This window comes from Sparus aurata, chromosome 4 (genome assembly GCF_900880675.1).
Source record: "Sparus aurata chromosome 4, fSpaAur1.1, whole genome shotgun sequence".
Lineage (NCBI taxonomy): Eukaryota > Metazoa > Chordata > Actinopteri > Spariformes > Sparidae > Sparus > Sparus aurata.
In genome coordinates this window covers 35,106,903-35,121,306 of record NC_044190.1, presented here as the reverse complement: position 1 = coordinate 35,121,306, position 14,404 = coordinate 35,106,903, and the positions used below count along the sequence as shown (strand labels likewise).

General features: G+C 45.7%; 1 protein-coding gene across 3 annotated transcripts in view; it reads left to right on the top strand.

Moving 5' to 3' along the window:
* fto (FTO alpha-ketoglutarate dependent dioxygenase) overlaps positions 1-14,404 on the top strand; it is a 126,606-nt gene that overhangs the window by 8,796 nt on the left and 103,406 nt on the right. For all 3 annotated transcript variants that reach the window (XR_003983910.1, XR_003983909.1, XM_030415366.1), the window contains exon 2: positions 14,271-14,348. Coding sequence is in view for 1 of the 3 variants with exons in the window: in XM_030415366.1 (XP_030271226.1) it covers positions 14,271-14,348 (78 nt within the window). In the remaining 2 variants the exon portion in view is untranslated. The remainder of the gene's footprint in view (positions 1-14,270; positions 14,349-14,404) is intronic.

Genomic DNA, 14,404 nt, shown 5'->3' with positions numbered 1-14,404 from the left:
TGTCATGCTTGCCCTGGCCCTGTTATGTAGGGGGCATCCACTGTCATTTGTTGCGGGACTGTTTGAAGTGGAGTGAGCCACAGAAGCATAAAAAAGCAGTCAGCACACAGCGAGAGCGCTCAGGTGCCGTCAAGCAGCAGCCGTTCATTTAAAGGAGCACAAACTCGTACTCCGCAGGAAGTAATCCCTTATTAATTTGACACCCAGAAAGTTTGTGTCTTATCTAGTTAGTGTTCTTTTTTTGGGGGGGGGGGGAGAGATTTGTTTTAGGGTTGGCTTTTTAATCTAAAGCATACCTGTGTTAACTCAAGATGGGGGGCTGATCCAGATGTTTTGTATAGGATGTACTTAGTTTTCCGTTGTTTTCCCTTTTATTCTCGGAGCCTCGTCATGTTAAGTGAAGTAGGTGGATTAAAGTCATGCTTGAAGCCAACTTTGGTGGAGGACTAAGTAAGCTTGTGGTTTTCATCCAACACTCATTTTGTACTTGCAAGTTTTTGAAGTTTATCCCTGTGTGTGCGCGCGTGTGTGCATCTGTCTTTGTCAGCGTAGGTGTGTTTCATCTGACATACATCTCCCACATTCTCCCCACTATGGAAAGAAAAAAAAAAAAAAAACAGCAATGGTTAAGACTCCTTAAACTTGTTGTCGGAGTGTCAGCGGAAGACATGAGCACGGCGGCACACCATGAGCTTAATCCAACAACAGCCCGTCTGCCGTACTGTACGCCCGCTATCTGCGAGCGAGTGGACCTCCTTCCTCGCAGCCATTGTCACATATAGGGGGCATTGTCACATGTGAGATGGACTCATGTAAATGCGGTGACAGGCTACTGTCTCGGCTGACTGACAGCACAGAGGGATTGGGCTAATCTGAGTGACTGATTCGAGGCGCGCGGCGGCTCGGCTGTCCCCATAACTCCTGAGAAATAGACAGCTTCAGCAGAGTTATCTGTGTTTGTAAGTCCTTCTGCTGCACTGGGATGACAATAGGGATTAGTGCCAAGGTTCTTTAAACTGTTTTTTTTTTTTTTTTTTTTTATTTTTGGGAAGGGGTGGGGGGGAGTCGGGCCTCTTATCGGCGTCTCGGCAGGATGCTGCCGCAGCCAGTTTTCCTTGACTGTCAATTAAAGAGGGGATCATTAACTTCAAGGGTATAAATGTTCTAACACTGGTATTACGTTGGGAAGCTAAGTCGCTGACAGATGTTCCAACTTTAATTCTCCACTTGTTTTTTTGTCCTTTAATTAATTTATGTATCACTATTCGGGTTTTAAATATTTTCTCCCCCTGTCTGCTCTTTGTTAGCCTGTAATCTCAGTTACCATGGTAGTCGCAAAGACGATTGGGCCTTGTCACTCGGCTGTGTTTCTTATGAGGTTCAATCGGCTAATGTATTCAATATCGCCCGAACTGAAAGGTAAACAGTGTCTAATGGCGCGCGTGTTCCTGCGCTGCCTCGGTGCAGCCTGGAGGCGCTGGGCGGGAGGACAACATCATGTCTGACTCGAGTTCTCCAGGCTTTTTCAGGAGGACCTTACCACTCAGAACGGCGCTTGATAAAAACAAAACGAGCGCAGCTTGTATCTCTGTACATGCGTGGGGTTTTTTTTTTTTTTTTGGAGGGGGAGGTAAACAAAAGTATTTTACGACTTTGTTTGTTTTTTTCTTTTTGGAAGCTTCGTTGGCGGTTGTGAAGCACGGGCGTGACAGCTGCGGTTGAGATTTTCCTCAGAGTGGAAGTACCAGACGTAGAGCGGCGACTTGATACAGCGAAAGTGTGTACTGCAGGTAGCCACGGAGAGAAAGGAAGAAAAACAAGAGGAGGGGAGAGACGTTAAGGGGAGTGGGAGAGAGAGAGAGAGAGATAGGCAACAGAGACCGCTAATGGGCAAACTCTTCTTCATCCACCACCACTGCCATCAGCACCACCACCCTGTTCTCTCGTGACAGCTCTTTTCCTTTGTTCTCCCCCCTCGGCCCACTCTCTGCCGGGGATTCGTGACAAGTTTTCGCGGGCTGATCAAACGCCACGGTGACACCTGATTAGGATATAGCGCGTGTTTACAGTCGTGCATGGCGAGGACCCTCCCCCCCACCCCACCCCACCTCTCCAGACAACAAGGGAGACTTCACCTTGACTAATTAAATTTGCACCTGCAATACCAGCTGTGACAGCCACTGGAGGGCTGCATTTATTTATGTCACTCCATACATACTTCCTGTGACGCTCATGGAGGCTGAGTTTGCAGCAGCGTGTCTGTTTGCACACGCGGGTTCTAAATGGCTGTGTGTAATATCATGGCTTTCAAAATTGGTTTTGACTGATAACAAAAAAACGTGATTCGAACAAATATGAAAACTAATTGCATTTCCGGCAACTTGAGCATTGCTCTCCTTTTAGAATGACAAAAAACAAATGCAGAGTTTACTTCGGTTAGCAGGCGGCACAACTTGATTTGCATTAGGGAATTTAAATGGAAATATAAAAACATGTTGATTAATTTTATGTTGCAATAATAGTATAACGTGGTAGCCAGTGGATGAAAGAGCTGCAGTGGTTAGTCAATTAATTGATTGGTTTATTTCCAAGCAACTATATTCATTATTAAATGTCCGTTATTTTCAAGCAAATGTCGACTTTTTTTTGGTTCTAGCTTCTTAAATTAGAGAATTTGCTGATTTTCTTTGCCATCTATATTTGTAAATGAAAAGTCTGTTTGTTGGATAAAAGGAGACATCTCTTTCTGTGAAATTGTCATTTTCATATTCCACAATTGTTTGACATTTTTATCAACTAAATGTTCTATTGATTAACCTAAAAATAACTGGCAGATTAATCGATAGGGAGGATAATCATTAGCCGCAGCCGTAATAGATGATCTAGTTTTACCAGGGTCGGTTCTGCATGCTAACTCCGACAGATTTAATTCTGTGTCTTCGCTTGTGTGTTTTTTGAGCTCTGTCGCTGAAAGGGTTTTGACCCCTTGTTTAAAATAATGTGATTTGTATCCTCCTCGCCCCGATGTGTGTGCATTTAATCATGGATTAATGTGCGCACATATGTGTGCTTGTATATAATCTGCTGCTCCGAGTGTGAACGTGTGTGTATCTATCTAAATCAGCGATGAGAGTGTGAAAGGCCACAGCTGAAGTGAGCAGGACATCATTCACCCACGAGCAGGAGACAGGGTCTCGTAATTTGTGCCCCCCCCCCCCACCCCACCCTTTTCTCCCTCACTACCTCTCTCTCGCGCCCCCCTACCCCACCACCATCCTGCCTCCCCAGCCTCAAATTGACCAGGCTCGACTGCTGGTCATGCTGTATTACATGGGTTAGATGAAGTAATTATTTCTAGGCCACTGACTACAAGCAAGATTAATAGTTTTTGAAACGGCCATAATGGAGGGCTGACCCGCCGTGACATAAGCATTATTTCAAGCTCACCTCCACTCTCATCCCTCTCACCTCTGGGCACCGGCAGAGTGTGATTTATACCTGGGTTAATGAGGGGAGGGGACCTAGGGCCCAGGGCCACCGGCATACCAGTGCAGTGTTCGGGGGCCTGGTCCCCTCAACTGAGCAGACGGATAGATAGAAAATGGATTCAAATCAACAGCAGGTTTGCCTGTCGTTGTTTTACTGTGGGTTGACATTTGACTTGGAATTTGAAATGGTTGGTGCTCGCTGAGAAGTCTCAGAGAGGTCGGAAGAATATGCGGCTAATATCGAAAAACCCTGTGCCCTGGTGATCCGTCCACCACCTCCAACCCTGATGCTCTTGAGCCCTGAGGACCAGGGAAGATGGAAAGTTGTCACTAGGTGGCACTTGGACATCATGTTATCAGATGCTCTCTCCCCTTCACCCCACCCCTCTCTCCCTCCCTCCCTCCTTTCTTGCCTCCCACGCTTGCTCCCTCCCCTCTGCGCTAAGTACACCTCAGATGTCAGGGTGTTTTATTTTTATTGGATGAGGGCAGTGTGTAATGCATTCACCTCCGTTCCTGCCAGCTGTTAAATGCCCCAGAACATGGTCTGGCCAGGCTCCGCCCCGTTAACCCCTCTGATTGGCTGTAATAATTAGCAGAAGTGAACAGTAACTATGGCGCCTAGCGAGTGTTCGGGACAGCTTGCAACTCCCTGATACGCACGTGACAGAATGGTCCATCCTGCCCGGGCTTAACTGCCTTGGGTCCGGGCCCAAACTGGCCACATCCCCCCAACCCCTCCACTTCGTTACTCGAGTGCATGTGTGTGTTTTAAGCTTTAATATTAACCCTCAACTTAAAACACATGCATGCAGTGTGGCACCAGCAATTACATTTTCAAATGGCTGGGTTTGTAAACCTCCAGGATGTTAATCTGTCACCATTCAAGCTACTGGGAAGAGTGAAAAGAGGATTAAGCTATTCAATTCCTGGTAGAATATTTTCCTTTGTTCAGAATGAGTGAAGGAAAAATAAATAAAGAAATGAGGTGGCTTCTCAGGCAAGACAAGTGCCGTCTGCTATACTTCAGGATTTGGCTAATACCATTATAGCAAACTTATCTGCCACAGGATTCCAGGAAGACAGAGTGACGGTCGTGTAAACAGCCGCAAATGATATTCGGCCCATAATTCAATATTAATCTCAGGTCACATCATAATGCCAGTTTATCTGGGTCAAAGATGACATGAGGCCTGTCCTAGATGTTCAGTCCACATCTGTTTTTGAGCCATATGTTTTTCTAGTGGCTTAGGTGATTGTCACCATTTAAATTTAGGCCACTGCTGAAGCTCGTTAATAATACCATATTCGAAAGATCAGTATCAACATATAAGACAACTCAAGAGATTGTCTGTCTAGTTGTCTCTCGAAAACAATATGATATAGTTGCTTGCAGGGAAGGATAGACAACTCAGGCCCTCGCTTGGAAAAATTGAGCCCGACAGAATCCTCTCTAGTTTTGATATGCAGTATCATCTGCAGATTTTTTTTTTCCCTCCTCCCGATGGCTCATTTCATGTGTGTGAACGTGACATACAGCCGAGTTGATAGTAAAATATCCCCTTGAAGTGTTTTGTCAAGCAACATACTGGATGAAATCTTAAGTTTAGCATAAGGTTATAATATACCACATGATAATTGTCACAGCTGTCAGCCAATCCGGTGCAGTACCCCTGTCTTAGCCCCGCGTTTACCCTTGACTCCCCAACCCCTCCGGTCGGATTGCACATCATCTTTATCCCCAGATGAAGTACCAGACTCGGCGGTGTCAGAAGATGATCTAATATGGAGTCAAAGGGACACAGAGCTGGGAAATCATCGTCATTTGAAGAGGTTGCTTGTCACATGATGGGTTTGATCAACCAGTGCCGCGGTACACAGAGCCGGGTCTTTGCACTGTCTAACAGTGGTACTGGATTAGAGGCACAAGCCACTTCTACTGTGATCAGTCACTCACGCACGGAGACACGCGGCAGGACTGAAATCCTCCTCGCACACTTCATCCACATCATGTACACGCTTCTTCGTCAAGCCTACTGTATGGAAATGAGGAAGACTGCCGTTGACAATGATAGTACATGCCAGTATTTTTTCATTTCTTGTGCCTGTTTTTGATGCTTCGGTCTGTAACAGTACATCACGCGCAGCAATACAGGTACTTCCTTAAACCCCGTTCCAACTGGACGAGAAACTCACTAACACACAGCAACATTTGGCTTTTGTCGCTGGTGGACAAGGGTATCGAATGTCTCTGCAGTAGTCGGGTAATCACCGGCCTCAACTGTGATCGGCAGTGATGGAAGTATGGATGTTGATGATTTATCGATTGATAAGACTTTAACCAATGAAAATTGTATGATGGGCACAAATACATCCAAGAAGTAGTAGTAGAAGTTACAAATTACACATATATGCTTCCATAAGGAAATGTAAGTAATTTGTAATATTAAGAATACAAAAAGACATTCTATAAAAATCGATGATACATTTTAGCCAATCAGTAGCTTCAATATGCATGGTTCTCCCCAGACGGTGGAACAGCGGCGCTGCGCCGCTATACCGCTAGGTCAGCGCCGCTATACTCCGCGCGTGACAGTGATGAGCGTCCGTCCGTCCGTCCGTCCCCCGGTTGACGCCCAGGAGCTCCCGGCTGATGGCGATGAGCGTCCGTCCGTCCCCCGGCTGACGGAGTTGATGACCGTCTGTCCGTGTCTTTTGCCTAAAGTTTGCAACCCTAGATTGAAACATCCACCTGGTGGACGCGCTAATTTCGCCCCTTACGCGTGATGAAGTTCCAGAAGTTTGGCCCATATGTATTTTATCTTGTATTTACCTTTTATCACAAGGTTGTGAGAGAGTCTGAATGATATATTAAAAAGGAACTGTTGTGACATCGTCACTGGCCCCTACGTTGCTCTTCAAAACCCTTACTGTGTTTTTCTGCCCATTTGTGACGTCAAATGTGACCCGCCAGAAAAACAAACAAACAGAAAATCAAACTCGTCCACTGGCAATGGGAAAGGAGTCGCCTGTTTTTAGTGTGTTTGCTGCGTATAAGGAAATCCACATTGATGAAAAAAATGGCATTAGAGTGAGATACAGTCCACGGTGCGCTGGTCTATAGCTGCCTGACCTGCCTGAGTGCTACTGATCTGTGACATGTTGAGACAATGGCAGTGTGTGTGAAGAGTCTGGCCCTACACCCCTTGGACACTGTGTATTGCTAAGTGCTATTGAATTGTTTATTGTCACAAATCACAAACCTTTCAATGACTAGGTGCGACCACCATACACCCACTCATCCATCCATCCATCCAGCTGCTCTGCCCTGAGCGATGTGTTGGTCTACTGGGCTCTGAGGAGCGTAACGTCAGCCTCTGGAGCCGGGGATTTTAAACGCTCCACCTGCTTATCGATCTCTTCTGCCCCGCTGAGCCAGCCAAGCCCAGGCAGCAAGAGAGGGAGAGGGAGAGGGAGTGAGGGAGAAGGCGAGATGCAGAGGGGAAGGGCAATCTGGTGGCCTCAGTCCTTTGGTTCTCAGGTCTGTCCTTGACACTGCCTGTGGGACAGGCCTGGAGGACGCCTCTCGTCCTCCCTTTAAGCTCCGCATCTAGCCCCTACAGCTAGCTGGCCCTCCCCCCCTGGGCCAAGCTGCACTTTGCACAGCCATATTGATTTTTTTTGGAGGGGCAGGAAAAGTGTGGCTGGGTGGTGAGAGCGAATGAGGGGAGGGAGGAGGGGGAAATGGAGAAATCGAGGGAGCTTTCGAAAGCACTGACTTCTCCTTGACTGCACCTAGAGACGCGACAACCCTGTTAGAACAACTCGGCGGCCCTGGTGCCCCGCTGAAAACTGCTAATCACAGTCTTTCAATCAACGCTCCCCCATTCCTCTCTTCTCTTTCCTCCCTCCATCCCTCTCCCTTCCTCCCTTTCTCACTCTTTCCCCTGACTTTTCCCTCACTGAGCTGGACCCTGTCTGAATACCAGGGACTGTGTCTGCATTAAAACTGGCCATTCCACATGGAAAACAGCTGACCTCATGAAAGCATGTTGTAATTCGGAGGTGAAGACTAAAAAGCTTTTTTCGATCGACAAGATCTTAATGGAAACATTATGGCCTGGCCGCAACTAACAATTAAGGCAAAATGGCAAACGGCCCTTGCATATTGGTGGTGGCAGCAAAGAGTTCAAGCCTCTCTTGTGATGACAAAGGCTGCTGGTTTGAATCCTGCTGTGCTCAAGATGCCCTTGAGCAAGTCGTTTAAAAGCGCAACAGACAAATCTAGAGAAAGATAGTTGATTGTTGAGCTCATTCCCAGGTCATCAAGTACCAACACTTTGGGTCAACTTGGTATTTGACAACCTGGGAAACCGAAAGCTTTGGCAGTTGATGACCTGGGAACGGCAAAGCATCGATATTTTACGATCTCATAAAAGCATGTTGTAATTCGAAGGTGAAAACTAAAAAGCTTTTTTCGAACGACATACTCTTAATGGAAATATTACAACCTGGCTGCAAACTAACAATTACAGCAAAATGGCAAACAGGCCTCGCATATTGGTGGTGGTGGCAAAGGTTAAAAGGCTCATGTGAAGAAAAAAGGCTGCTAGTTCGAACCGTGCACTGGGTGTAATGCTGTAGTCGCTCTAGAACCAAGTTGTCTAAAGGTGCAGTTAACAAATCTAGAGAAATTTAGCTGTTAGGTTGAGGCGCTATCCCAGGCCGCCATGTACTGGTTGGACTGGCCACCAGCTCAAAGCACTGGCATTTGATGACCCAAAAGCTTTGGTACTTCACGACCTGGGGAACCCAGAGGGTCAATATTTGACGACTTGGGAACGAGACTTGACAATCAGCTGTCTCATAAATGGTATCTTTAATCCCCAGCTTCTCTGGCAAAGAACAAAAGAAAGTTTTTAGAGTCCTTCAGAAGTCTTTAGATGTCTTGCACAGCTCCTGTGTGTGAAATTTCATAAGAATGTGAGTGCGGAACCATCGGTATGTTTCTGATAAAGAGCATGCTCGGTCAGTCTGTCCCGGATAAATAAAAAGGTTATGTAAGGCGTACATCAACAGATCTCTTAAATCGCCCTCTTCCCGTCCTCTTCTTCTCTCCAGACTTGACACCCGCTAAAGGTCACAGAAACATCTTTTTTTCCCCTTTGAGGTGTAGATAAGTGTGAAATAGATGTTGACACCACAGACACATTGAAAAGCACTTAAACAGAGTGGCCATGTGCCAGCCTGTCTGTGTCTGGCTTTTGTGCATTTGTAAATACTTTTGAATGATTGATCCGGAAACCTGGGTCTCTCGGTAAGCCTGTCAGGTGCAGTGAGCGAGATGGGAGAGTTCAAAAAACAGATGAGGTCCCGCACTATTTTTTTTTTTTTTAAACGTCATTTCTTTCCCTCCCACACGCACGCACACATCCTCTCCACCTGACAGGATTACACATACCCTGGGATGACTGGAAGAGCAGCCCTGAGTAAGTGTGTGTGTGAGAAAGTGTACACATGGCTCGCAAAAGAAAGGAATCGGGACGGGACTTTTTGATGTTTGGTTGAAATGGCGCACCGGGGCGAGTGTTAGCGTACCATATCTAGCACGTGTGACATTTGTCAAATGTGACTTGGCGCCAATAAAGGTGGTCACATTGTGTGTGTGTGTGTGTGTGTGTGTGTGTGTGTGTGTGTGAATCTAATTAATGACTGGCAGTGGTCCCCCGCAGCTCTGGTAATGTGCTTAGATCAGTGTTATAAACAGGGCGTGAAAGGTCTACCCAGCGCCAGCCATTTAAATGACTGGCCTCTTGTTCAGTTGGATGGATGGAAATGTTCTAATATTAATGATCACGTCCCCCGCCGACCTGTCGCGAGGTGAAATGAACAACGCAGCCCTCAGCGTACAGTGACAATTAACGGGCCCGAGCCGGCCTGTCTGCCATTCGTCATCACTTACCCCACCTGTGGACCCCCGCTGAACACATGCTGAACGTGTCGGTCGATAAATACAGAATGTTCACGTCATTGATTTGGAAAAAAAATATAAAAAATGCACCGGTTAATGGCTTTTTCTGTTTCCAATATTAAATGAGAGAAAAAGTCCCGACTTGGACGAAATGGATATGACCCGACCCCGGTTGTGTATCTGCAGTATGCGTCTATAGGAGACACATGTGGAGGATTACGTTCTTAATAACTGACATAAGCATCCGATCCATATTGTTTTGCATAGGCTCGACCTACATGTCGAACTGGATCTGCAATTACGTCTCGGGATAATACAGATTATCCGGAAAGAGATTGATAACAACAAGAAAGTAGCTGAAGGACAATTTTCTCAACGTTTTCTGCACAACATCCTCCCGATTGACCTCCGCGCTCTCACAGTCCCAATTCATATTCATGGGCCGATCCTGAGCAGGAGTGTGTGAGACACGGGGTTACACATTACCAACGCCCCCGCTCTGAGGTCAACTCCAACACATTCCAGTTAGCCATTGCCCAGTTAGCCGTCACACTGAGTCACCAAACGTGAAGCTGGTATTCTTAAAATAACTGAAGTGGCTGTAAACAAAATGTCAGAAGTCAGAAATAGTTAATTTTTGCCCCGAATGTTTGTTTTTTTTTCGTGTGGCATGCATGAAATGAAGGCGCGTAATCTGTGAAAAAGGTCAGTTCTGACACAAGAGAGCTGCTGTTTTTCAGTTTGTGGCAGGTAGAATGAACATATGCTTACAAGCATATCCTCAAAAGAAAAGTGGTGCGAGGGATAAAAACCCAGCGGCAAAAGTTTAACCTCTCTTTACACGTGTGGTCGTGTATGTGTGTGCCTGTGTGTGGTGGCACCTAGGTGCTGTGTTATCTCACCGTAGTTCAAGTTAGTGGCCAACCCTAAAGATGATGTACATGTCAAACTATGAAGACCTTTATGGCACAAACTTGACCACCGCTGGCTGATGAGTCTTGGTTTGCGTAAGCTGTGTAAAAACTGAATTCAAAGTTCCTACAGACTTCTTATTTCTTCCCGTGAATCACGCACGCAAACACAAATGTTCTGGTTCGGCAGACACTCCCTGCCCTTCTGTACGCCCTGTGTCGCTTCGCACAAGCGTCCGACATTCTCCGATCCGGTGCCAAATGGACCGAGGCGGAAGCGCCTTTGATGTACATGGGTAGTCCGTCTGTTTGACTCCGGCGTTTTACAGCCGACTTGTCAAAACTGTTGATTCACCATCACTTTTGCAGAGGAGGACCAGTTCTGAAATAGGTGTCACACAAGTACCAATGGCTTGCTGTTTAAACACGGAGCTCTATTACACAGCTATCTCTCATCACGTCATCCGGGGCTGCTCCAGACCTGAGATCTGAGGGGTTTTTTTCTGTGTAGAGTAGCTCTCGTCTCACATCGCAGTGTATAAGCGTAACGGGAAAATACAGATATCAAACAAGAGGGAAAGAAGAAATTCTGTCATACTACACTAGGGTTAAGCCAGAACTCAGGTGAAACGAGAATCTGGTATCAGTGTTTCCCACAGAATGGCCGCACACTTCAAGTCTGATCGACAGTGGACGAGAAGGGGAACAGCGAGACTCTCAGACTGATTAACAAAAAAAATAAGTGGTGTATGAAATGCCAAGATGGGTTGCCAAATTTACTTGGGCAGTCTTTGATATACCTACTCGAGCAAACCACATTTGTGGGAAACACTGCTTGTAAGGATAAAGTACTTACTTACTTACGAGTGCAAGAATCATCCGGGTAAAATGCGGCAGTGTCCATCCTCCTGATGAGGAAAATCCTCAGGGTATCAGACTGAAAGTTAATTAATTCAAGCTTATACAAAATGTTCTGTCAAAATTTCTCCCACTCTCACGATCAAACACGTTTTAAAGCTCCGATCAGATGCGTTTCTGTAAATATTAAAAAAAAAACATTTTTCCTACAAAATAAATAAATTGACTTCTGAACAACCCATTTTGAGTACAAACACAGATGGATAGTTCAACAGATGTTTACGGATAATACTGTACTTGCTCATTCCCAGACTAAAAAAAACAACCCCAAGAAATGCTTCCACATGAGGTGACACTTCGACTTATCAAGCCATCTTCAGGGCTGCCTCTACATCGTTGCTTTTATGATGCATCAGCCAAATCTAGTCAGGTCTAGCGGGACCCGTGTCCTCCTTCAGCCTCCTTCAGGGGCCGACACAAGTGAGCCTGAAAGGGTTTTTTTTTTTTTTTTTCTCTTTATCCCCGCAGCAGCGGAGTTATCTGGCTATTTTTGAGCTATTGATGCTAAGCGCCGGACATTAATCTACTCGGCAAAGAAACCGCTTTGAAGAAAGTGTCCGTCGAAGTGTCACAGATGGGGGGAATAAATGAAATTAATAAATATATGGTACACACAGTTTGATATCTCTTATAGGCCAAGATCAAAGCGAACCAATTGAGTTCTATTCTACCTAATATGTTTTTCTGTGATAAACAGTCCGGCTGAGGGAATAATCCCATCAAGGAAGAGAGAGATTAAAAAAAAGAGAAGAAAAAAAAAAGCATCAGATATATCACTCAGCGCAGACGGTTGGCAGGGCTACCGTGAAGCATCCGTGTTATTATGGGATTGGTAATCTCGTTTCTTGGGTCTGAGTGGAAACGCAGACCTTTTTTTTTTTTTTTTTTTTTTTTTTTTTTTCTGTGCGCCTGGTGGTTTTCCTTCCAGAATCAGGTGCAGACACAGAGACAGGAAGACAGACACAGCCGGTCCTCTGATACTGTGAGACTCCATCTGCTTCAGAGGGCTCCGGTAACTTCTTGTCTTTCTTTTTTTCTGTGGAATTTCTGAGTAGCTTGATGTATTTGACACGTGTGTGACAGCGCTGGTTGTGTGCGATTGGGGTTGAGGCATCATGCTCGCTACCCCGGCTGCATGTTTTTTTTTTTTTAAGGATGGGCATGTACGTGTGTGTGTATCTGTTGGAGCCTAACACACACACACTCATACAGTGTGAAGACTCACTTGTGTTGCTTGTGTACACAGTAGTGGTTTTAGCGTGCTGTGACTAAAGCACACCGTAATGATCTTACTTATGTGCACACATGCGCACATCTACACGCGATGGATGCCAAGCTATGGATCCGTACAGACTCCCAGCAGCACACGGATAAACACACGCACACACACACACACACATACGCGTACAACACTAGCCCAGAGCCTCACCTTGATATCTTGAGCTTCTGTCATGAGTTAGAATTTGACACCGACGAAAAAATGTGTGTCAGGTTGTCAATTTCTTCCAACAGCCTTTGAATGCCGTCTGGCCATGAATAGTGCATGTTGTTTTGTTTTTTAGATTCCAACTGTCTGCGAGTCTGTTTTTGTTTGTTCCAGAATAACTTGGAAAAGGCCTGCACACTCATGTGCATCCTTTAAGAAAACTTTCAGCAGGTGTTGTGTTGTTTAGCCTAAGGTAAAGATTCAGCCCTCAAGGTAAATTCGCCAAACCGCCTCAGATCTGATGATGCCCTCCCATTTTCTTCCACCTCCGTTATTGGGATGCGTTTTTGCCTCCCTCCTGTCTTTAATGCACATTCTTTCACCGCTTGCCCTCCTTTTTGATCCAACCCCCTTTCTGCCCGGGACACACATCTCTTTATAACTGCACTTTAATGTTATTAGCCGGACATTTTATTTCGCTCTAAAAGTCACGACATATTTTGGCGGTCGGTTCCCGTATTCCGCCCGTAGAGAGCCACATGAGGTCTTTGGCATTATTAGGCCGGGAGAAATGTGAGATGCTTGTTGTAAATGTCTCTGAAATATACACAGGGTCGATCCTCTGCTGCTCGGCGGTTGATGCACAGGCCATTCATGCAAAACTTTAAAAGATGTAAAAAGACAGTGGCATGTCGGTGACATTTCTCCTTCCCCTGCTGTTGAGACACCATGCAGAGGCTGTGTGTGTGTGTGTGTGTGTGTGTGTGTGCGCGCACCTGTGGGGAATGAATATGAGGCTCTAAACCCACATGTGCACATTTATATGTACCGCCTCCACATACACACACACCTAAGCACAGGCATATACAGGAGGGCAAAGAAGAGGCAGGGTGGGGGAAATAGTTGTGAAATTTATTTGGGCATATAGTTTTTTATGCCAGTTGCCGTTGGATTTACAGGTCAGAATGGAATGCGTCCCATGAAAAGTGCTTTGATCCCCTCCACCAGCAGGTTCACGGTTTTATTGGAGGAGCTCTGTATGGCACAGGGCATCTTTTATAAGGTTGTGAGGAACCCCACGGCAGCTTTCACAAAATCATAAAAATGTGAGACGTCAATGAAAATGACAAGTCACCAGGTTGCTGTGACATCACAGCTAGTCTCAAGAGCATTATTTGCTCGCATTTCTTTATTAATTTGATTCCACAGTACATGCTGATTCAGTCTGTGTGATTAGATTTCGATGGGCTATGGACATATTTATAGTGAAGCAATGCAAGATGGTCGACCATGTGTTTATGTCGGTAAATGCAGTGAAGTCAGTCTTGTATTTAAAGACTGATTGTTCTGATTTGATACTAAAATAACCCCAGTCTCCTTTATCTGCATCAAATCGTACTCATTCAGAAATACCAGCCATCGAAACACGCTTCCCTGATAAATAACTAAAATGTTGATGATCCATCCCTTTATCCAGATGCACACCAAAATGTAATGGGCTCTCTTCTGTGCCTTATGCTACTTCTCAGCCTATTTTACTGCGTTGTATTCCACAGAGGCGGAGGCTACTCCAGGAGTTGGGAGACCAGAAGATCCCCTTTCTGGGACCTTCAGATCGGGGCTTTCAGCAACTGGTGAGCCAGGCACACATCCAGATAATGCTAATGCTAATCGCCGACTGTTACCTGCT